The sequence below is a fragment of the Haliotis rubra genome, unplaced genomic scaffold (assembly GCF_003918875.1).
Source record: "Haliotis rubra isolate DU_JTF1 unplaced genomic scaffold, ASM391887v1 Scf122, whole genome shotgun sequence".
NCBI lineage: Eukaryota > Metazoa > Mollusca > Gastropoda > Lepetellida > Haliotidae > Haliotis > Haliotis rubra.
Window position 1 is genome coordinate 821,437 of NW_025765137.1, and position 25,664 is coordinate 847,100.

General features: G+C 42.7%; 1 protein-coding gene across 4 annotated transcripts in view; it reads left to right on the plus strand.

Moving 5' to 3' along the window:
- LOC124265872 (ER membrane protein complex subunit 1-like) overlaps positions 1 to 25,664 on the plus strand; it is a 47,321-nt gene that overhangs the window by 5,308 nt on the left and 16,349 nt on the right. For all 4 annotated transcript variants that reach the window (XR_006895568.1, XR_006895569.1, XM_046700724.1 and 1 more), the window contains exons 2-18: positions 2,008 to 2,132; positions 3,026 to 3,091; positions 3,867 to 3,969; positions 4,121 to 4,152; positions 5,411 to 5,501; positions 6,508 to 6,666; positions 7,088 to 7,196; positions 7,899 to 8,063; positions 8,898 to 8,969; positions 9,830 to 9,925; positions 10,470 to 10,563; positions 10,812 to 10,928; positions 12,026 to 12,081; positions 12,436 to 12,606; positions 13,056 to 13,220; positions 20,061 to 20,231; positions 21,471 to 21,596. Coding sequence is in view for 2 of the 4 variants with exons in the window: in XM_046700724.1 (XP_046556680.1) it covers positions 2,008 to 2,132; positions 3,026 to 3,091; positions 3,867 to 3,969; positions 4,121 to 4,152; positions 5,411 to 5,501; positions 6,508 to 6,666; positions 7,088 to 7,196; positions 7,899 to 8,063; positions 8,898 to 8,969; positions 9,830 to 9,925; positions 10,470 to 10,563; positions 10,812 to 10,928; positions 12,026 to 12,081; positions 12,436 to 12,606; positions 13,056 to 13,220; positions 20,061 to 20,231; positions 21,471 to 21,596 (1,918 nt within the window). In the remaining 2 variants the exon portion in view is untranslated. The remainder of the gene's footprint in view (positions 1 to 2,007; positions 2,133 to 3,025; positions 3,092 to 3,866; positions 3,970 to 4,120; positions 4,153 to 5,410; positions 5,502 to 6,507; positions 6,667 to 7,087; positions 7,197 to 7,898; positions 8,064 to 8,897; positions 8,970 to 9,829; positions 9,926 to 10,469; positions 10,564 to 10,811; positions 10,929 to 12,025; positions 12,082 to 12,435; positions 12,607 to 13,055; positions 13,221 to 20,060; positions 20,232 to 21,470; positions 21,597 to 25,664) is intronic.

Genomic DNA, 25,664 nt, shown 5'->3' on the forward strand with positions numbered 1-25,664 from the left:
GTCCTCTCCCCAGCTGTCCACCCATCCGCTCGGCTACTTGTGCTACTGGCACCGCTGGCGGTCATTACAGAGCTGGTTTCGGTAATTCTCAGGTTTCTGGCTCAGCCTCCTGTTCTATTACCTTGGCGTAATCGGACATTCTTTCACTCAGAGGTAGCGCCATACCCCAATCCAAGGATTCAGTGGGTGGCTTGGCCTCTGCCAGGTCTAGCCTCGTGAGCACGCGGAATACCTGCAGCAGTTGCAGACACAATTCCTGGCTTCGAGGCGGGGATTCGACAAACGTTCAGTATGAGGATAGGTGGTCCCGCTTATGCGCCGCTTGGTGTTCAGATAAGGAGATTGCAGATCCCTTTTCTGCGGATTTAGTCCGTGGTATTGGAGTTTTGCAAGCTTCGTTTGGAAGAAGGGTTGGCGGCTTCGACCATCGCGTGGGCTACTCCACAGCTATTTCCTCTTTTCACACCCATGTCGATGGTGCTCTTCTGGGGCAGCACCCTCTCATGCAGCTTTTAGCTGGCGTGGATCGGGTTCGACCTGCTGTCAGACGAACCAGCCCACCTTGGGATTTGTCAATCGAGGCTAGATTGGCTGTCGGACCTATGTTCTCATGTCTATCGGCTATTTCCATTCAGTTGTTAACATGGAAGGCTGTATTTCTGGTGGCGTAACGTCTGGGCGAGGGTCGGCGACTTACATGCTATGTCGGCAGACCCGGGCGCCGCGACTGTTCCATCCAGATCGTGTCAGTACTTCGCCTCCTGGTTACTTGCATCGCCCGAGGTCGACCACGCTTTCCATATGACAGCTCCTTTCAACTTCCTACTCTTACCCAGCCTTCCACATGGGGACCTCTCCTCGACAGCACTCACCCGTTGATGTCCGCAAGACTCTCAAGGTCTATATCAAAGCGAACACAAGGGATCCGTGCGGGTACCCATCTGTTCTGTTTATTCACGGTGGCGGGAAGGCTGGGGTGCCGGGCGAGCAAACAGACCCTGTCTCAAGCTGGCTTGTTTCGGTCATTTGTGCTGAAGTCTCCCCTGAGGGGTTGAAGGCTCACTCGGTCAGGGCAGTAGCCACGCCAAAAGCTTTTGCATCAGCACTACCCATTGAAGAGATATGCTCTGCCGCTATTTGGAGCAGCCTACCACTTTTATCAGGCACTATCAGCTCGATACATTCACGTGATCGATGCGCGTTTTAGCCATTCTGTTCTCTCCAGTGGACAGTGTCCTGCCACCCTGACCGAGTGAGTCTTGGTTATCTGGTTAGTTGGCGCTGCTTTCAATTGTGTTTATTGATATGTCCGCTGTTGTGTGATCTAACTCCTTTCGATTCTCTCCGGAGATTATGGTCGGTTATGAGTTGGTTTTTCCCCTACTCTGCTCTCTAATAGACCATGATGTGGGTGGGTTTGTCTATTTTCGCGACTGTGTGCAAACTTGCTATGCTTAACCTCATGAGGTTGGTTCTAAGTACCTATCCTCCTGTCGGTTACCCTCCCATAATGCCTCTCATGAAGATTTTATTTATTGTACAATATTATTATTAAAACATTGATACAACTGTAACAGGACATTTTCAGCTGCAGAAAATGCATATATATACCCCAAGGACTGACTCTCTTCAAAGAATTGAAAACCTCTACAGGTTTGTTTAAATATGTCAGCTCATATTTCTTCTAAACTTTGAATAGCTATGGCATCAAAACATTGCTATTTATAGACACCTCTTGGCTATGACAGCTTGAGTAAACAGGAACCAGCTGTGTCTCTGTGTTGCTATGGATTCGTGGGTATAACATCCCGGATATATGTTTATGTGCACTGAAACCTCTGACGTTTTAGCACACTACGTTGCAACTGGACTTTAGCTGGTGCAACTAGGTTTTTATCTTAGGTTGCACCTGGTGCAAGTAGGTTAACATCTCTTAAATCGAGCCCTGCATTATTTGCTCTTAGTGTTATCTCACTTTCATAAATAAGAGCTCATTGTTTCTTTCAGGAAGCAGTCGTATGTGGGGAAGCCAGTGTACATGTTCTGGGACCAGTCATCTAGTGGGAAGAAGCTCCTTGTTTCTACAGAGAAGAATGTACTCGCCTCCATACATGCCAACAATGGAAGCATAGGTGACTGATTTATGCTCAGCATGCTTGAGTGGTCATTGGTGCTTTAATACAGGAACTTTGATGCCTGTTATGATATTATGAAACAGCTCTGCACTACTGCAAATTTAATCACCAGATTACTGTAACCAAGTTAATTTTGAGCTGCTTGCGTACCAGTTCATATGAAGTAATGTCATAACCCAACAGTATACTAACACTATGTAATTATGCACTCTATCATTTTCAGCTTGTGTACATGTATGCAGTTACAGGTATTTCCTTATTGACGGAATACAATAATCATGCATATATTAAAATTCAGTGAAAAATGCACAAATTATATGGAGGATACTAAACGATCTTCTGTATAATACCATTTTTATAAAATGAGTTAATGAATTGGTATCAAACGAGTGAAAGCGAGTTTGATACTAAATCATTCGCAAGTTTAATAAAACTGGTACTTCACGGAAGGGAGTTTAGTATTCTGTTTATTACACTCCAACATAAATTGATCAAAACTGCTTTCCTTGTGATGACTCGAGACCATTATTACAGAGGTATTAGCATTATGACGTCATAACTCTAAATTTTTATGATGTCATACGTCCGACATCACGCAATATTATTACACAATGTGTAATAACATTGTCGATATATTAAACAGTGATATCTTCAACGGGTGAGTAATTAATAGACATACAACATCCCGCTTGTAACTTATACACGTATCACTATTTATGATGTTATGTGTGTCACCTGGAGCATCATTACACATGCTGATATTGGAAGTTGTGTGAAACAACACATAAGTAGAATTAGTTTCAAATGTTCAAAACCCAATAGTGTAAAAGTATATTTAATACCCTCAAAATAACGAAACAGCAGTTAGTATCCTCTTTGTGACGTTTCAGTGTGGCGACGTATGTTTGAAGAGGACGAGAGAGGTCAAATGGACACTGTGCTTCACCAGGGGAGCTGTGAGTTTACTGTCAATGTTTACTTTGTTGTGAATTCCTAATATTGTGACACCATATCACAGTGAAACTACCACTGTCTGTAATTTATATCTATAACTCACTTGTCTATGGCGCTACAATTCACTGTTCAGAGTTGTGTCCCTTAGATGTGTTGGGATATGCTGAGCTCGAATCATAGTTTCAGTCATAGTGTATTGTCGATAGAATACCTTCAAACTTGTGCTTGTGTGTTTTATGAAAGACTTATTAATATTAGTATAAACGCCCAGATGCCATTCTATGAATAAACATACTGGAAGATCCTAAACTCAAACCATTCAATTTCTTGTTATAGAAGAAGACATGGCCAAATCTGGTTGCTTCGTTATTTCAGATTATCTCAACCAAGGGCCTGATTATTTATAGCCTGCAATGATATATAACAAACATTCTATTAGGGATAACACATATTAAAGCACAAATTCCAGTACTATTTTTAGGTGATGTCCCATCTGGGATTGGAATTTACAATCACAGACTTAGGCATCTATAATTGCCAGCACACAAATTCAGCAGCATAATCTATTCAGCCTCAAGGCTTCCTCTAAACTTGAAATCCAACAACTGTTAGTCTGGATCCCATACTTTTTTAGGCCATATGATATGAGTAAATTGCCCAATGGCTGATAGCTATACACACTGACTGGCTTTTAGGAAGGTATGAAAATCCTGGAATGTTGCTGAGTGTGTCTTTAAGAAAGACACAAGAAGCTAGTGATGTGTGCCTCTGTTGCAGCCCTAGTAACGGTGTCTGGAGGGGGCAAGATGGTGCGGGGTTGGCACCCATCTACTGGCTCTCTCTCATGGGAGTCAGTGCTGAAGGCTGAACCAAACATGAGGTATGTTATGTCATTACTTAGTAATTACGCCTTCAACTGTGTGTATGTGTGTTTACTTGTTTGCTGGTGGTTATGTTTCACCTTGCTTGATATAACTGATATATTGTATCTCTCACATTCACTTGAACTCTTCCTGAAATGTCTATTACAGGGCTTCTGGTGTTTTCACAGGACGTTCTAAAGGTGAGTAATCTTTGTGGGATCTAATTTTTAGCTCTTCTGTTTCTGTTAACGTGGAACGGGTGACTATGTATTCACCAGCGTCAGTAAGTCCTTATGTACATAAGTCGCGATTCTTGTTAACACGATATGTCCTGAACTGTTCTACCCAATGTCTTCAAATGTGGCGACAGCCTACATTGGGGGATTACGCAGACACCAGTCCATTTGGGTGACCTTGACCTTATTTTCAAGTTCACCACGACACTTTGATCACTTTTCAAATTCGTCTTAAGACAATATCTCATGCATTGTTGTACCCAATGTCTTCAAATTTGGTGACAGCCTACATTGGGGGATTACGCAGACACCAGTGGATTTGGGTGACCTTGACCTTATCTTTAAGGTCACCATGACACTTTGCCACTTTTCAACCTTATGTAAATGTGACATTGCACCCAATGTCTTCAATTATGTGGACAGCCTACATTGGGTGATTATGCAGACACCAGTCATTTCAGGCACCTTGTATGTGACCAAAAAATAAAAAGTAGTAAATATGTTATAAATATTTCATTCTTCTTTAGCGGCAGGGAACATTGGCATATTAGTGGCAAACACTTGTTCTTCTTTAGCGACGGGGGACATTGCCATGTTAGTGACACTTGTTGTTTCTTTTTGTTGATTGGTTGGGGAGGGGTGAGGGTGGGGCACGAGAAGGATGAGATGGAGTGTGTGTGTGTGTGCTTTCATGCTTAAAATAAATCAATTTGTTCTTATCCTGGAAGAACATGGTTTGATGCACGAAGGGTATTGGGGGTGAGGATCCTGCAAACACTGCATGATTTCATGAAATGTAAACAAGTTACATAACAATGAAAATATGACACAAATGCAAATAATTTGTACACATTTTTTACATATCATTATAATACAAAGTAATTATAGCCAAATCCATACACAGCGTAATTTTGAAGAATACGATCTAAATAAAAAGGATATTATGCCGTATACGGGACTCCAGTGCTCACCCAACCATCCGCTTGGGCGAAAAGGGAGAGAGTGACAAGTAAGGTTGGTCACATGACTGTTTACGCGGGAAAGGGAGGTAACTCGTGGGTGAGTGTATTTTTACGTCCGCTTAATGAACTTAAAGGGATTCAAGTGTTCCACTGACATTCGCATAGGAAAGGGAGATAAGCATGAGTCAGGATAAGTATAAAATATCAATTTTACTTGAAAAATTACATTTTCATTGACACCATTACCCTGCATGTTTCAGCTGAGAATGTAGTGGTGGCAACAGCCCATGGTCTGTATGCTCTGCGTGTTTCGGACGGTGTCAAGGACTGGGAACTGGATCTCCCCAACAGGTAACACCCTTGAGATAGTTGACACCATTGGGAAAAATCAAGGTCACCACAACCGTTTTCTGACTAGGAGATATTATCATGTGTCATCCCACCCCGATGACATGGGACCGATTTGATGATTTACAAGCTTTTGTCATACGCTGTGATATTGCAGTGTGTATCAACAAGCTCAAGCATTAATTAATTAATAATGCAGAGTTTTACGCCATAATCATGAGCATATCAAGTCCATGGCAAGTCTGACTATTTACTATATTGAATCAGGTTACTAACAATAAGGAAGGATAAAAATATATTGATGAACAACTTCTTTATTGCCGTGAGAGCGACGTTTCGGTGTAGGTTCTAACACTGTTATCAAGCAAGTGATCATCACTTTCACCAGAACGTGGAACAGGGGACTATGTACTCAGCATACGTACATCCCGATTATTGTTAATGTGGTATCTCATGAACTGTTCTACCCAATGTCTTCAAATCTGGTGACAGCCTACACTGGGTATCACTCAGACACCGGTTGATTTGGGTGACCTTGACTTGCATGCACAATATCTCAAAAACCATTGCACCCAATTTTAGCCTCCGAGCTGAAGAATATATTGCAATTTCTTACAAATTTGATGTCAGGAATTAACGTAGCTGGTATCATGGCAGGGTAGGGTAATAGGGGAAGGGGTACCTGGGTAGAAAATCTGTATCTATACATTCAAATCTACTATATTCCTGTAATATCTTCAGAGTTAGGAGAAGATTCTGAAGAGTGACCATGTTAGTGGCAAACACTTGTTTTTTGTTGAAACATCCCAGATTCTGTTGTCAAAACTGTTACACAGATCATTATCTAGTCCCCTACAGCACAAACTTCCAGACATTTCAGAAAGGCAGGTTACATCATGGATGCCATCATAATCTAATAAAGAAGTTGTCATCCATATAGTATCCTGCTTTTGTTATTTCTCATCAACTTCTACAATGCCAGTCAAACAGATCATTCCTGATATTTCAGTGAAACCGTAGACTACTGGTACATGGCCAGTCGAGATCACGACATTATCCTGGTGGGCGTGACCCCTAAAGCTAAGGTTACCATAGTAACAGTGGGACAGGGAGGGAAGCTGAAATCTCACCGAGCTGTTCCTTCTCTGTGGATCACAGTCGAGACAAGGTATGTGAAGATGTAGCATATGATTGATGGGGGTGAATAGATACATCAGTTCATTGACGCAGTTTTCATGTGATGATGTGATACACATTATGTCTTTTTTCTTTGTCTATGATCATGTTTCTGCACCTGCTTGAGCGTTGCAGTAGCTTAGTGGTTAAAGCATTCTCTTGTCATGCTGAAGACCTGGGTTAGATTCCTCACATGGGTACAATGCGTGAATCCCATTTCTGGTGTCCCCCGCTGTTATATTACTGCAATATTGAGGTGTAAAACCAAACTCACTCAGTCATTCTACACCTGCTACAGCTAGCTTGAACATTTTCTGCTTTGAAATATTTACAGTCAAAGCATTTTCACATGATTTCAACGTATGCTTATTATGTGTCATATGACAATGTTAATTTGTTATGTTTCCTTCCAGCTGCACTATATCAGGAGAAGAGTACTTTGTGTGTTACCGACCAGAAACCCAGTCTCTCCAGACCCTACCTCTGACAGTCGGCCAGGCATTCACCCCCCATTCTCTACAGGTAGGTGTCACTACTGGTGTGTGGACTGTTGTTCACAGAAGTTTTCCTTGAGTTAGAGCAGCATGATGTGCCATTTCACTTTGCATTGTTGTCTCTGGGGCAGTGGGGTAGCCTAATGGTTAAAGGGTTTGCTCATTATGCTGAAGACCCGGGTTAGATCCCCACATGGCCCATTTCTTGTGCCCCCCGCCGTGATTTTGCTGGAATATTGCTAAAAGTGGCATAAAACCATCCTCATTCACTCACTCACTCACAGTTGTCTCCCTTGGAGAGTGAGATCATCTGCTGACAGATTTGACTACCAGTTCACCCTGACTGTGATCCATGGTTTGTACCGCACCCATGCTCCTGGGTTTCACCAAAGTGGTTCATGTGTACATGTGTGAATTGGGTCTTGCTTTTTATGTAAGCCTGCCTTGACATAACTGAAATATTGTTGAAGGCGACACTATTAAACCCACTTTAGACACATATTGCAGTATTATTTCAGCTTGACATATTATAAGTCCAATCTGGGACGTTTTGCTGACTTTTGTTTTGGACTTAGGGAACAATATCTACCTGTGAGCAGATCCAGACAAATTGCTTCATTTCTCCCACCACTTCTGTTAAAGTAAGTGATGTCATGGCATGTATTTGATATGACATCAGTCACTTGATGTGAAAGATATTCTTAGTCATCTGCACTCCTCAACTTTTCAGGATCTGAATCTTCAAGCCAGCATCTTCACCCAAGTCCAATCAAGTCCGGTCAACCCTAGTGCAGATGACCCGAGGTCAGAGGTCATTCTACGAGTGTCTAAAGACCACATGGCAGTACTCACAGTTTCCAAGTCTGGAGTTAAAGTTGTGAAAGATTTACCAAAGGTTGGTCTGGTATTTCAAGATTAGGGAAAAGTAGCTTTTTTTATTTGTTGAGTTGTTTTCACTGTCAGCTTGATAACAGTGTAAGAATCTACATCAAAATGTTGCTCTATACGATCAATAAAAATTTGTTATCCTTCAAGTTGAATGCTTCATGATTATGTTGTTGAGGTTACCATGATGGCAGTAAAGGTTATCATGTTGATATAGATATGATGTTAAATACGAGTAAGAAAATGGAGAAGTTGATGTCAGATGTTGTTACAGGATGATGATGATGATGAGTTCTGTGGTTCAATCTGTGAATGATGATGATGATGATGAGTTCTGTGGTTCAATCTGTGAATGATGATGATGATGAAGAGTTCTGTGGTTCAATCTGTGAATGATGATGATGATGAGTTCTGTGGTTCAATCTGTGAATGATGATGATGATGATGATGAGTTCTGTGGTTCAATCTGTGAATGATGATGATGATGATGAGTTCTGTGGTTCAATCTGTGAATGATGATGATGATGAAGAGTTCTGTGGTTCAATCTTCTGTGAATGATGATGATGATGTGATGATGATGATGATGATGATGAGTTCTGTGGTTCAATCAATCTGTGGTTCAATGAATGATGATGATGATGAGATGATGATGATGATGATGATGTGGTTCAATCTGTGAATGATGATGATGATGAGTTCTGTGGTTCAATCTGTGAATGATGAATGATGATGATGATGATGATGAGTTCTGTGGTTCAATCTTCTGTGAATGATGATGATGATGAGTTCTGTGGTTCAATCTGTGAATGATGGTGATGATGATGATGATGATATCTATTCCAGACGTCATCAGCCCAGATTACATACCACGGAGACCGAGACTTCCTCCTTACTCTGCATAGGTCAGGCCTGGAGGTAAAATGCTGCTACTTTGGGGAGCCAACATGGCACACCATGCCAACTCCTATCCATGGTCAGCAAGATAACACTTTTATCTTGATACTTGCCCTGTATATGCTGTGTCATTTAGAATCACTTGAAACTTATGATAGGTCCCTTAAAAATTCTTGTCGCTGGGAAATGAAGCCTATATGGTTTCTGTATCATAAAAATGGATTCAGTAGGGATAGAATATTTTGTGTACTGCATGTCTTCTTGTGACTGAAATTTCAAAGACAGGAGAATGGTGATGAAGAAATTAAAAAAGTAATCCTGAACTGACATGTGGTGTGGGCAAGATAAAGATGTAGTGAGCTGAATCAGGATAGAACAGGCATCTGATTGGTTCCATCTGTCAATTGGCTGAATGGTTGATATTTTCTCACCTTGTGTAACCTGTGGTGGGTTTGTCAGATCAAGACAAATATGTAGAGAATCACAAACAGATGTAGGCGGTGGGGTAGCCTAGTGGTTAAAGCGTTCACTCGTCACGCCGAAGACCTGGGTTCGATTCCCCACATGGGTACAATGTGTGAAGCCTATTTCTGGCGTCCCCCGCTGTGACATTGCTGGAATGTTGCTAAAAGCAGCGTAAAACTATACTCACTCACTCACAATCAGATGTGGACTCTGTGTCACAAAGCCATTGTAAGGCTGTGGTTATCTTGACTCCCATACTTCAACATGCACTTATGGCAGTAACCTCATATACAGGCTGATCTGATTTGAAAGTGATTCCAGCAGTGCTATCTACTGCATACTGTGGAATAAACAAGAAACGTTCTGAAACATTGGTTCAGTTGTAGCTTGAACATGTTTTGTTGTGTTTGTTGCAGTTGTCCCTGAGTGCGTACGACATGAAAAGCTGGGGAGAGATTGCCGACCTTGCCCAGACCATGGCCTTCACCAACACTCATGGACATCCAAATATGGTGAGATAGTGCCAGACTTTTCAGGCTTAAATTTTGTCAACCTAATGTTTCTGTACCATGGATTATGTTTCTGTAACATGGTCTATGTTCTGTTGTTCAACCAGTCATCAAATATGAACAACTGAGGCATAAATAATCAGACTTGTACACTTTTTCACAAAATGCTTCTAACAGAACTGGTCAAAATTATCAAACTATATTTGAAAAAATCTTCCAATAATTATCCACTAATTCTATCAAAGTAGAAGATTGTACAATTTTTTTGTGACGTGAATAAGTATGACCGGTCATGCATAAAACATTATTGTGTTACCCCCAAAGTAAAAGTTGTTTGAAATGATCGTTTTTATGTTCCTTGTTTGGTCATAAGCCCCGAGCAAAATATACTTGTCGAAAGATGTTACTCGATGGATTCGGTCAACCTTACATCTGGAATATTACTGAGCGCAGCATTGCACACCAATCAATTGGTCAATGAGAACTCTCTGTATGTAAAACACGGAATTATCCCGCACAAGTCCTGATTTCAGCTCTTGTTCCACAGTTACATGGGCTGCTGTTTACCCGCAAGAAGGATGGGAGAATGTCCTGTAAAGTAGCCTTCACGTCGGAAGATTACACCATTCATTTCAGATCAGGTAGGTGATTGACTGTGCATGCTGCATTGATGTGTTCAATGTGTGAAGCCCATTACTAGTGTCCCCCTCCATGAAATCGCTGGAGAATCACAAAAAGCGGTGTAAAATGTCACTCATTACATCAGCTTATCACTGTGAAAGGAGTGACCAAAATATGTCCCCTTCTGTCAATTTTCTGTTTTATTACGTCATATATGTAAGTTAACATCTCCTCAACACAGTCTGAATTGTTGTGTATGTTTGTCCAGGGAAAACCACATGGCGAAGAGAAGAATCGCTGGCTTATATTCTCAGTGTGGAAATGGTAGATCTACCATTGTCTGAGAACCAGGCCAAGTTTGAGGATGAATTTGGTTCCATTGAAGGTAAGTATTAGAGAATGAACAAAGGAAAAGTATCTGACGGGTTCTCTGTCATTACCCGGACATATTATGTTCCTGTTTCCCTGACAGCAGCATCCATTCTTCACACTTGTTAGCTGCAGGATATGATGCCTCAAGTCTCTGAAAATGCAAGACACATTAATACAGTTACCATACTTTCTTGTGTACAGTGCACACAAATATAATGCTTATCACCCATTCTTAAGTTCAAAACTTTGGGGAATATCCTTCTTCTAATATTGTGTTTATTCAAAATCTACATTGTATTGTCACATTTGAACAAAAAGATAACAAACTTGGTCAATGATTTTGTGACTGTTTGTAATGTAACACTACTCATTATAATGTTTTATGGTTTCAGTTGAATTTCATGTGAGTGATTATTTTAGATGCACAGGAAAAGATTACCAAGTGTAATTGTCTCAAAACAGCAATCAGTTGTTTACAATATACAGCAACAATCCTTGTGTTGGGAAATATACTCTAAGCTCATTGTATGTGTACATTTTGAGCATAACTCTTAGAATAAAATGCAGCAAGCACAGGAATCTATCATTCATAGGATATAGGATATTTTCATTCCATAACAAGACTGGAAGCTTACAGGCAGATCCCCATCTGTGTAGGTATTAGTCAGTCAGTTAAAATAGTAATGTTATCCAGGTTCTATTTCCCATCAATACATGACCGCCTCCGTGGTGTAGTGGTTAGAGCGTCCGCCCGGAGAGCAGAAGGTCGCGGGTTTGATCTCCGACCGCGTCATACCAAAAGACGTTAAAATGTGGTACTTTTTGGTCCCTGCCTGGTATAATGTGTCTGAGTGGGGTATTCATGCTTCACTGCGGCATGGTATCTCAGTGGGCTAGCACTATAAAACCAGCTTAAGTCTGGGCTAGTGCAAGCAGCCGCACATACACATACACACGCATGCACGTCGTCATATGAGCGAAATATTCTCAAGCACGACGTTAAACCCAATTTCACCTCACCTCACCTCCCATCAATACATGACATCAAGATACGATCATACTGCATTGAAACGTGTGTGTGGAAGTAGTAATGATCGGTGGTTGTTTCAGATGATATTGCTGCCATGTTTGTGAAGCGGTTGCTGGCACAGCTGTCACAGATACAGGTACTGCATTTCAGTCAGTCTGGTTGGAAGAGATAATAGTCTCAGAGTTCCAATAAATTTCATCACCAATTTAGGGTAACATGAACTGGGGTAGTGTTGAATTCCAGAAAACTTTACCAACAACTGAGAGAGTGATAGTTAAGATTGTTTTAATATTTTGTTGTCTTGATGAAACTAGATGGAACTGGCATATTGTAAGGAGAGGGCACTTGATATGTTGTTTACATGAGCTGATTATACTGATCTGACAAAATTTAATATTCGAATTGGACAGGCAAGTCTGTCTTTGGATTATTGTTTGAAGTTTACCTGTATACTCTGCTAGTCTCAGGTAGATGTGTGTGTTTTCAACAGTCTTTTGCTGAAGGCCTGATCAGCAAGCTTCAGGGCCACAGACATCACTCCCCGATGGTTGCCCATGACAACGAGGACCTGGAGGAAGAGGAGGATGACATGGAGGAAGACCTGACCCGTGATGAGTTTAACCTGAAGAAGATCATCATCGCTGTAACAGCATCAGGGAAGGTGAGGAGAACAACATGAAACATGGATTGAAATGGAATTTCCTGCATGGTGGATTGTTTTAAACCTCTGTCCGGAGAGACCCATGAAGAACCGCCAACCTATGCTTGTCGTAAGAGGTGACTGACGGCATTGGGTGGTCAGGTTCGCTGACTTGGTTGACTCATGTTATCTTATCCCAGTTGTGGAGATCGATGCTCATGATGTTGATCACTGGATTGTCTGGTCCAGTTTCAATTATTTACAGACGACTGCTGTTGGAATATTGCTGAGTGCTGCGTTAAACACATATTTAGGACCTTTGGTGTGAGACATTTAGACATGATGCAAAATACATGAACTATATGGCTGTCTCCATCATGTTTCTATTTACTGGCTAAGTTAAACATGTCCTAGTACTTTGTTTCTTCAAGGAAAGAGTAAATGTATGAAATCATTCATTTCTGTTGCAGATATTTGGTTTGCGAAGTCACACAGGCAAGTTAGTGTGGCAGCAGTTCCTGCCAGAGTTGTCTCCCTTTGACCGCTACTCCAAACAGAGGCTGGTGTTGTACACACAGAGGACCACAGCACACTTCCCTCTGCTGCCCCAGTGTGTCGTGGTCGGCAAGAGTCGGGTCAGTCTCAGACAATTGTTAGAAACAGACAGAGACATAAGATATTGTTGCTTCTTATTCCTTGTCATCCGAATCTGGACATTAAACATCTTGCATGTTGATACATGACGAAAAGGAGACATTCTCACTTTAATTTACAAATGGCATGTCTGAAGATCAATACTACATATTTTTCCTTATCCTGACTCATGCTCTTTTGCTTGTCTTCTTCTTCTTGCGAACATAGTGGAACACTTGTATCTCCTTATTTGAAGCTCCCTTCAAAATAAAATCACTAATTGGTACTCACCACGAGTTGCTCCCCTTTGCTTCCCCTGGCGGGAAAGGTGTCGCCACCCTCTGGCCATGTGCTTCACTCTCTCCTTCTTCGCCCAGTGAGCAGGATGTGAGAGCGCCTTGTGTCTCCTTACACACCATATCCTTTGATAATCTCTTAGTTTTTACCTCTCATAGGTTACTATAGAGGTATAGCTAGTATCCTTTACTATTTGTATTGATTAATTATCATTATTTCTACTGTTTATTCACGTGTATTCGTGATTGTTCAGCTAACTTTACGTTGATGAAAATCTGTACGATTTGTAGATTACGTTTTCTGCCTCCGATCCACATGTAATATGCCCTAGTTGTTCTCACGCGTGTAGCGTTTAATTCACGTTGCAGTTACTGCATTAATTTATCTCATTCTGCATTTAATAAATATCATCTTTGCGTCTTAAGGCGTGCTGCAGATAGATCGCGCAAACAAGGGCAAAACATGGCAGAGAGTCCAGATATTCCATCCAGTCAGCTGCTAGCGATCGACCCTCTCCGTCTGGTGTTCTGCTAGAGACCCCTGCGGCAGAGGAACGTGGACGCATGATCCGTTACCTCGAAGAAAGCGACCGGCCTCCCCAGACATCCCGTCATTGCAGACCAAGTCTAAGAGGGCCTCATCGCCGTCTCAGCAGATTGAGGACACCCAGGGCAGCGCCAGACTTCCAAAGGGAAATCTACGAAGACAGCAAGAACTTTCTCAGCGAGATGGTTCCAGCAGCAGAATTGGGCCTCTACGATGATCAGCCGATAATCATCCCGACTTACGGCAGAAGAAGCTTACCCGGTGTCAGCGACTGTGACTTCTGCAGAGATCACCATGCAGCCTGATGCCTCTACACACCGGCGTCAGGGCGTCATTGATGTGAACCCCCATCGCAGAAAAGGCGCCCGGCGACTTCGCCACAGATCATCCCAGAAGACATGATCGCGGCAGATTATGAACATCATGGAGGACCACTACAAACTGCGCAAAGCAGGGTCGAACAACCGGCGAAGGCTCCAACGTAGACAGCACCCCAGAGGCACCCCGTCAAGCGTAGCAGCCAAGGCGATGTCACCTTCGCGAAGGAAGTCCCGCACCACCTTGACGAAGGACCTAGATGTACAGCCAGCGAAGGCTCTTGGCGGCGGGAGAGATCATCACCATCTTCGATTTCATCTCTAGATATGGACTCAGACCATCAGACATCACGGAGGCCTTCGCGAAGGTCATATCATCGATCCCCCGGACCGGACGCAAATGAAGCTTCGCGAAGGCATTCGCGAAGGACATATGATTCCAGATCCTCATCATCTAGAAGAACATCGAGGGACTGCCGAAGAGCTTCGCGAAGCTATCAACATTCACCTCACAAGTCTCCGAGAAGATCATCCCATAGACGATCTCCACTTCGTTCATCACCAGGTCGATCACCCGTCAGATCTCCACATAGAGCGGCGCACAAGTCAACTAGATCGCCACAAACCTCATCAGATATACAGACAGCTACGCGCAGTCGAAGAGCATCTACAATTTGTTAATGATGATGGTTTTGAGGATGATGGAGGAATCATATTTTCTGATGCAGAGATCACGGTATTGGATGGTCAATAACCTAGATCTCACATCACCATCTAAAAGTGGCAATACAAGCGCAGGCGTATTTGATGAAGGAAGATGATCCAGATGCAATCACTCTACCCCGATCGACCCGATTGCGGCAGTGCCACAGAATCTAGATGCAGCTTTCCAGAAAGCTCACGAGAAAGTTCAGATACCACATCTGCCCAACTTTCAAGCCAAGAAGTTCTCCACGCATAACATGGACTCCTTCTACAAGGCCCAGGACATCGATGAGAACTATAAGATCATCAGCGATGTAAAGAACAAGATTTACAAGATGGATGATCGCAAGTTGGCTCATATAGAAACCATGACGTGAGGCGTATGTTCTTTGGGTTAAATAGATCTAGGACCGATCAATGAGACTAGATTCGGGATTCCACGACGGAAGATGATAGAATGATTTATTCTGCCTTACTTATGCAAAGAAAGATCAGCAGTTTTTAACGGATCATCTTACATCTGTTTCAGCAGCACTGACCTTAGCTCGCGTCGTCAAGGCCTCCTCGCCTCCTGTAATTGGGGAGAACTTTACAGCCCACTTTTTATACAGCCCGTGGTCGACAACATCCATCTTTGGCGGAGAAATCGACAAAGTCGCCAAGGAAGTCTCTAAGGATTCCAGGAAGTCCTTATGATTAGATCGATGGACACACTAGCCAGCGTCATTCGTCAGACTTCACAAAGATACTCAGGCAGATCTAAGTTCACGGGCCTACAAAGAGCAAGAGACAGGAAGATAGCCAGCTCTAGAGGTAAAGATTCTTTAGAGTAAGCCCATATGGCAACTATAGAGGAGGATCAGGAAGAGGCAGGACACCCAGAGGTTCCCGCAATTATAGACGCTGAAACACAGGTTGGGCGACTGGAGTCTTCCACCCCAGCCGTTCCAGTACAGCCAGCTCAAGTGGGTGGGCGCCTCCAACTACACTGGGAAAACTGGGGAATATTGCAAGACCCTTACGTCTCCAACATTCTTCAACACGGATTTCGTATCCCTCTACAGGCCAAGCCTCGCTGACAATCAAACCCCCAAGTTCGATTTACAAAGCAACAACTACCAAAGATAAGAGAGGCTGTTTCATCACTCCTATCCAAACAGGCCATAGAAGTAATAGATCAAGCAAGCGTCGAACCAGGTTTCTACTCCCCAGTTTTCCTAGTTCCCAAGAAAAACTCCACGGAGAAATACAGACTCATCTACAACATGAGCTTTTCAACAAGAACTATCTCACATTAAAACCACCGAAGTTTTCGCATGATACATTTACCTCAGTTACGCCAGATGATTCGTCCTATGGACTACATGGGCAGCATAGATCTACAGGATGCCTACCTGCACATCCCCATTCATCCCGATTCCAGGAAATACCTACGATTTACTCTAGAAGGGCTACATTACCAGTGGAAAGTACTCCCCATTGAATATCATCAGCCCCTGGCTATTCACGAGGATAACGAAACCGATTATCAAATTTCTACATCGTCAAAGGGCTACGAGCAGTCGTTTTACCTCGACGACGGGATACAAGTAGATCAAGATCCACCGCGTCTCAAACTACAGTTAAATTACATCATAAAGCTACTAACACAACTAGGTTGGTTAGTAAACTTACGCTAAGTCGGACCTAGTACCATCGCCAAGACCTGCAGTTCCTAGGTATTCGATTCATCACAAATCGCAACCGTATTTTGGTACCAGAAGACCGTTGGCTCAAGATACAGCAGACCATTCCACCAGCTCTACTCTCTCCGTTACCACTCGCGACAATGGCAGAGCCTACTAGGTCTTCTCACATCAGCCCAAGACATGACTGTCACAGGCAGATTACGATTACGTCCCCTACAGGTCCTCATCAACGCACATCTCAACGATGTACAACCATTCAGTCTACCGAAACATCTCAGACCGCATCTACTATGGTGGACCAAGAAATCGAATGTCTGCGAAGGGATTTGTTTAGCAGAGCAGGAAACAAAACCCATCTGTATGTAGACGCGTCACTCCAAGGTTGGGGAGCTCATCTCACCAACCACACGATATCAGGGTTATGGAATCAGCAAGTATGCAAACTCCATATAAACAGTCTAGAAATGAAAGCTGTAATCAACGCCATTCTACATTGGAGCACATTTCTACAAAATGCGCCCTAATGATCCATACAGACAATTCGACAGTGGCGTTCTACATAAACAAGCAAGGCTCAACGAGATCGATGAACCTTTTGAACCTAAGCTTTCAACTGTTCGATTTAATACAAGATCTAAATCTACATGTCAGAACAGTGCACATTCCCGAGCCAGAAATATACTAGCAGGCAGCTCTCTCTCGGCCTCATCTACCATCACCGACAGAGTGGATGATCAACAGGAAAATTTTGCACAGATAATCAAGCAATTAGGGCGCCGCTAATAGACCTATTAAGCCCGCGATTCAACAATCAGCTACCGACATTCGTGTCACCAGTCCCAGACCCCAAGCTTGGGCAACGGACGCTCTAAGTCTATCATGGGAAGGCCTCAATGCGTGCGGCGTTTCCGCCGCCAGCAATAATACCTCAAGTATTACAGAAAATCAGACAAACACAGAGCCTACAACTCACTTTGGTGCAGCCCTACTGGCCGGCCAGAGCGTGGTTTCCCATACTAATTCAAGAAATCGGTCAACCAACACTGGAGCTACCCAGCGGCAAACCTGTTAATTCATCCTCACACCAAACAAGTGCGGAAACCCAGCAATGTTCCAACTACTGCGTATGGACTGTATACAAATGTGTTTAAACAAGAGAGGATATTCTGCCAGGCGGCAAAAGCAGTCACGCTTACGTTACTCAACTCGTGGCAATGCGACGACAAGTGGCACAGTTTCGAAAATTATGCAACAAAGAAAGGGTTTACAGCAAGAGAGGCTTCACAACCTCAAGTGGCAGACTATTTGTGTTACCTACGCCAAAACAAACATTTAAAAGGTTCAACGATATCAACATATCTTGCCGCGCTTAGTTCTGTAATCACCATGAGAGCGGGTGTCAAATTGACAAGATCTCCAGAGTTACTGGCCTTACTACGAGCTTTTCGATTGGAGGACCAAAAGCGGAAGTTCCACGCCAACTTGGGATCTGAATGTAGTGTTACAACACCTCACGAAGTGAGGTCTATGAACCTTTGGAATCGACAAACTTTGAATTTCTCTCACAGAAAACACTGTTTCTGCTATCGCTAGCCACAGCAGCAAGAATGTCTGAAATTCACGCTCTGGATTACGAGAGGATACAGTTTGATGACAATCATAACACAGCACACCTCGGATTAAGATGGGATTTCATCGCCAAAAATCAACTGCCAGGTCAACCAGACAGATTATTCCACATCCGGCTATCCTCTATTCTCGGATCAGAAGATACACAAGACCTATCACTGTGTCGGTAAGAGCTCAAAGTTTATTCTGACGATCCAAAACAAGGAGAAGATTTCTCAAAGCGTTTATTCATCCCCTTATCGCCTCTGAATCAAACAGAAGTGTCACGGACCACAATATCTATTTGGATAAGGACTGTCATTCTCCGTGCCTACAAGGCAGCAGGCTTGGACCCACCAACAGCATCAAATCCACATGAGATCAGGGCACTGGCCTCTACCCTCGCCTACTACGGTAACTGTTCCTTGAACACGATTATGGAAGGATGCTATTGGAAATCTAACATGGTATTTGCTAATCACTACCTGAGAGACATCACTACAGAAGATGTCTCTGGCATTCACCATTCGGACCACTGGTCCTCGCTCAGCAACTGACAGTCCCTCGTGGCGTTAAAATATTATCCTCACAAGATTAATATGTATTTTATACATACTCATCTAGCTTATAACTCTCACGGAGTTTTAGGGCTATGTATATATGTTCAGCTTAAAAGTATTCAACCTTAAGCATATACTTTAGTATAGTCAATTTCAGTGCCTCTATCAGAGTCACCTATATATATATATATAATTTATATGTATTGTTCAATATATTCATAATGTAATTCCCCTTTAATGGCTTTATATAACCTATGGTTTTCTTTATACAGGAAACATCCTAAATCTAAGCCTTCATGAAAGTTCCCGTAGGGGATATTACAGTATATCTATACAAAATCACTAATTATAAATCCAAAGTATTCTGTTACCCACCTCCGTTCCGTAGGATGCTACAAAACAAAGAGCATGAGTCAGGATAAGGAAAATATGTAATTTTTAGAGTAAAATTGATATTTTATACTTATCCTGACTCATGAGGTTAGTCCCTCCCATCCTCCCCACATAACACTTTGGATTTCCCTGTAAATTCAAGTGTTGGGCTCAAACTAAATCAGGAGAGAGTGGAGCACATGGCCAGAGGGTGGCGACACCTTTCCCGCCAGGGGAAGCAAAGGGGAGCAACTCGTGGTGAGTACCAATTAGTGATTTTATTTTGAAGGGAGCTTCAAATAAGGAGATACAAGTGTTCCACTATGTTCGCAAGAAGAAGAAGACAAGCAAAAGAGCATGAGTCAGGATAAGTATAAAATATCAATTTTACTCTAAAAATTACATTTTCTTTTGAGATTAGCTGATTTTTTTTTTTAATATTTTACTAAAGTTAAATACAGTGTTTAACTGAACAGGATTGCTTTGAACATTTGTTTTTATTTCTGATTCACATTTATGTTTCAATATATAAATATATGAATCATGATAACTTGTGAAAATGTATCTCTGAGGTTATTAACAGTTTCACACAAATATTATAATAGGAATGTTCTTTTTTAATTCCAAGATGTGTCTAACCCTAACTCAATGGCAGTTTATTTTTGAATTAGTGAACACAATGTGAAATCAATTCCTGGTTCAGAATATATAAATGCTGACTTCAGAAGATGAATGTTTGTCTTTTATAGAAAACTGGAAACGGCTTCCTTTATGCCTTTGACCCAGTTACTGGGTCTCCTGTGGAAGGATTGCCCACTCAAGGCCTTGACCTTGGCTATGATGTCATCCAGGCTGCACTTCTGTCCGAGATGAGTGAGGACTTTGTGAGAGGCCTGGTTCTACTCGGCTCCGACTACAGGGTGAGTGATATCAAACAACGTTCACACATGGTATCAGGTTAGAATACAGGGATTTACATGGAGTCCTGTATTTGAGCGTCCCTGGGACTCATACTCTTAATTTTCAGGGGTCATGGACAACAAAATGTTACACATTGTTACACATTGTTACAGTAATTTAATTGCAAATAATACCACAAACCAGCTAGTAGCAAACTCAGTGATAACTTATTGTCACTTGATTGGAAATTTTACGAAAAGTATTTAGACTTTTTCTGCGTCCCTGTGGATGCGCTAATAAATTTTGTTGCACCCATTATCAATTTTTATGAGTATAGGACGCAGGAATGTGCATCCTGTAAATCCCTGGAATAGATCCCTAGCAACCTATTATGGTAATGAGAGACTGCCAAACGGATTTGGTGGTCAGGCTGGGCTACTTGTTTCATAATCTGGGACAGTGCTCACAACTTCGATCATTGGCAATCTTCTTAGAGGCAGTTATTTACAGACCATCATGGTCATTTAGCTAGAATCTTGTACAGTTAGGCATTAAACAACAAACAAGGACACAAGGCCTTGACATTGGTCATCCAGCCAATCTGGATCTGGATCTGTCTTGAAAACGATTTAAAATTTGATAAAATGTATTGAAAAGGATTTGAATTTGGCACTTTTAAGTTTACTTACTCGAATATATTATGTGATGGCATGAAGCAAAAGATTCATCTTTGCCCATTTAGTCAGATTGAAGGAAGATCCTGATATGGCCGGAACAATGTTTATGAATATTGACTTTTGCATTACAGTATCACATGGCTGACAGTACATTAAACAGTGAAACTAAATACTGAAATAGTACATGGAAAAATTACTGTCCAATCCAATCTAAACAAATTCTGTGTATTATTTATGATATTTGCATCAATTGTAACTGGTTCACCCATGAAGCTCTGGGTTAAAATTGGTCTTCAGCAGCCTTGTCGTAAAAGGCAGCTAACGGGATCGGGTGGTAAGATTTGATGACTTAGTTGACACATGTCATCATATCCCAGTTGCGTAGATCGATGCTCATGCCTTTGATCACTGGATTGTCTGGTCCAGACTGTTATTTATATTCTGCCACCATAGCTGGAATATTGCTGAGTTCGGCGTAAACAACAAACAAATATGAATTCTTCACAGGCCACTTTAGTAGGGCTGCAAACTTGCCCCCTCATGTGAGAATGTCACTGAGTTCTCTGTCCTTGTCCTACAAAGGCCCGCTTCTACCCCGAGGCTGTGAAGTCAGTTGCTGAAGAACGTCTGTCGTCTATGTTCATGTATGTGTCGGAGATCGACACAGGCTACATGAATGGTTACCGGGTCCTGGCAAGAAGCAATGGGGTAAGTGTCATCACTGTCACCGTCATTGTTTGGACCATTTCTGTGTGTCTTGTTTTCATTTATTGTTACTTAGGTGTAAGCATTACTCTATGGTAGGTCTGACTTTAGCCTGTACAAATCATTGTTTTGATGAAAGTAGTGGCCTTTACTGGACGCAATTTTTCGCATTTCATTTAGCGTTGCATGGAGATTCTAAGTTCAAGTTAAACCTGATGCTTAGCTTGGGTATGGCTGGTGGCTATGACATAGGTGGCAAGTTTAAGTTCAAATCATTGTTTTGAAAATTTCTGGCATTACTCATTATTAAATATTACTTAGTGAACATGCTTTGGGTCTCATTGTCAGGATAAGTATAAAATATCAATTTTACTCTAAAAATTACATATTTTTCTTTATCCTGACTCATGCTCTTTTGCTTGTCTTCTTCTTGCGAACATAGTGGAAACACTTGTATCTCCTTAATTGAAGCTCCCTTCAATGTAAAATCACTAATTAGTACTCACCACGAGTTGCTCCCCTTTAATCCCTTTTGGCGGGAAAGGTGTCGCCACCTTACACCTCGTGCTTCACTCTCTCCTTCTTCGCCCAGTGAGCAGGATGTGAGAGCGCCTGTGTCTCCTTACACAACATATCCTTTGATTTTTCTTAGTTTATTACCTCTTATAGTGTACTATAGAGGTATAGCTAGTATCCTTCAGTAATTTGTATTGATTATTAATCATTATTTCTACTGTTTATTCAACGTGAGTTCGTGATTGTTCAGCTAGTATTACGTTGATGAAAATCTGTACTATTTGTAGATTACGTTTTTCTGCCTCAGATCCGCATGTAATATGCCCTAGTTGTTCTACGCCATGCGTTTGATTCCGTTGCAGTTATTGCATTGATTTATCTAATTCTGCATTTAATAAATACTATCTTTGCGTCTTAAGGCGTGCTGCAGATAGGTCACGCAAACAAAGGGCTAAATATGGCTGATACTCCAGATACTCCATCTAGTCAGCTGCTGGCGATTGATCCCCTACCGTCTGGTGTTCTGCTAGAGACCCCATCGGAAGAGGCGTGGGGCGCGAGTCCGTCACCTCTAAGAAGCGACCGGCCTCCCCAGACATCCCGTCATCGCTAGACAAAGTCCAAGAGGGCCTCGGCGTCTTCTCAACGCCAGACTTCGTACCCCAGGGCAGCGTCACATCCAAAGGAAAGTCACGAAGACAGCGAGAACTTTCTCAGCGAGATCGTTCCAGCCGAAGAAATGGGCCTCTACGATGACCAGCCGATTATCATCCCCGACATACGGCACAAGAAGACTTCAGCAGAGATCTTCATGCAGCCTGATGCCTCTACACTGATGTCAGACGTTATTGCTGTGGACCCCATCATTAACTCCGCAGAGAAGGCACAGACAACATCATGCGCAGACCATCCCCTGATGACCTGATGCAGCAAATTATGACGATGATGGAAGACCGATATAGACTGCAGAAGCAGGACCCGAGCCTTGCGAAGGCTCCAACGTGAGACAGCACCCCAGAGGCACCCCCCGTCAACGTAGCAGCCAAGACGATGTCACCTTCGCGAAGGAAGGCACGGACCACCTCCACGAAGGACCTAGATGTACAGCCTTCGCGAAGGCGGGATAGATCATCACCCTCGTCACCTTCATCCCAAGATGTGGACTTGGACCATCAGACATCACGAAAAGCCTTCGCGAAGGTCTTATCGTAATTCCCCCGGACCGGACGCAGACGAAGCTTTGCGAAGGCATTCGGCGAAGGGCAGCTGAATCCAGATCTTCATCATCTAGAAGGACATCGAGGGACTACACAAGAGCTTCAGCGAAGCTATCAACGTTCTCCTCACAGGTCACCAAGAAGATCAACCCATAGATATAGATCACCTAGACGATCTCCTCCTCGTTCATCACCACGATCACCTTACAGGTCATCACCACAGAGCTGCACAAGCATCCACAGACTCAAGAGACAGAAGCACGCAGTCCAGAACAGCACCAACCTCTCATCAATGATGATGGTATAGAGGATGATGGAGGAGTTATTTTCTCCGATGCTGAGATACAGATATTGGATGGTCAATAACCTAGATCTCTCATCACCATCTAAAAATGGCAATGTGAGCGCAGACATATCTGATGAAAGAAGACGATGCAGATGCTATCACACTACCACCGATCGACCCGATTGCAGCAGTTCCACAGAATCTAGATGCAGCATTCCACAAAGCCACGAAAGTTCAGACACCACATCTACCAACTTTCATGCCAAGAAGTTCTCCACGCATAACATGGACCCTTCTTCAAAGCTCAAGACATCGATGAGAACTATAAGTTGATCAACGATGTCAAGAACAAGAATTACAAGATTGATGATCGAAGTTGGTCCAGATAGAAACCATGACGAGGCGTATGTTTTTGGTTTAAATAGATCTAGAACGATCAATGAGACTCTTATCACCAGATTTCGTGAACACGACTTCTGAGGATGATAGAATGATTTATTCTGCCTTACTTATGCAAAAGAAAGACCAGCAGTTCCTAACAGATCATCTTACATCTATTTCAGGAGCACTGACCTTAGCTCGTCGTCAAGGCCTCCTCGCTTCCTGCAACTGGGGTGAGAACTTTACAGCCCCACTATATACAGCCCCGTGGTCTTCAACATCCATCTTTAATGGAGAAATAGACAAAGTTTCCAAGGAAGTCACTAAGGATTCCAGAGAAGTCCTGATGATTAAATTGATGGACACACTAGCCAGCGTCATCCGACAGACCTCTCAAAGATACTCAGGAAGATCTAAATTCACGGGCCTACAGAGAGCACGAGACAGGAAGATAGCCAGCTCTAGAGGAAAAGATTCTTTTAAATTAAGCCCATATGGCAACTATAGAGGAGGATCAGGAAGAGGCAGGACACCCAGAGGTTCCCGCAACTATAAACGCTGAAAGACAGGTTCGAACGACTGGAGTCTTCCACCCCAGCCGTTCCAGTACAACCATCTCAAGTGGGTGGACGCCTCCAACTACACTGGGAAAACTGGGGAATGTTACAAGACCCTTATGTCTCCAACATTCTTCAACGCGGATTTCGTATCCCACTAAAGGCCAAGCCTCCACTGACAGTCAACCCTCACAAGTTAGAACTTACAGGCACAACAACTACCTAAAGTTAAGAGAGGCTGTTACATCACTCTTAATAAAAGCAGGCCATAGAAGTACTAGACCAAGACAACATAGAACCAGGTTTCTACTCCCCAGTTTTCCTAGTTCCCAAGAAAAACTCCAAGGAGAAATACAGACTCATTTACAACATGAGCTTTTCAACAAGAACTATCTCAGCAAACCCCAAGTTCAAGCATGATACATTTACCTCAGTTCACGACAGTTGATTAAGCCCCATGGACTACATGGGCAGTATCGATCTACAGGGATGCTTACCTGCACATCCCGATACACTCCAAAGCCAGGAAATACCTCACGGTTTACTTTAGGCGGGCAACATTACCAGTGGAAAGTGCTCCCATTTGAATATCATCAGCCCCCTGGCTTTTCACGAGGATAACGAAACCGATTATCACCTATCTTCATCATCAAGGGCTACGCAGTGCGTTTTACCTCGACGACGGGATACAAGTAGATCAAGATCCACAGCATCTCAAACTACAGTTAAACTACATCATAAAGCTACTAACACAGCTAGGATGGTTAGTAAACTTACTCAAGTCGGACCTAGTACTGTCACAAGACCTACAGTTCCTAGGCATTCGATTTATCACAAATCTCAACCGTATCGTCGTACCAGAAGACCGTTGGATCAAGATCCAACAGACCATTCCACCAGCTCTACGCTCTCCGTTACCACTTCGACAATGGCAGAGCCTCCTAGGTCTCCTCACATCAGCCCAAGACATGACAGTCAGAGGCAGGTTACAGTTACGTCCCTTACAGGTCTTCATCAATGCACATCTCGACGATTTACAGCCATTCAGTCTACCGAAACATCTCAGACCTCATCTACTATGGTGGACAAAGAAATTGAATGTCTGCGAAGGGAT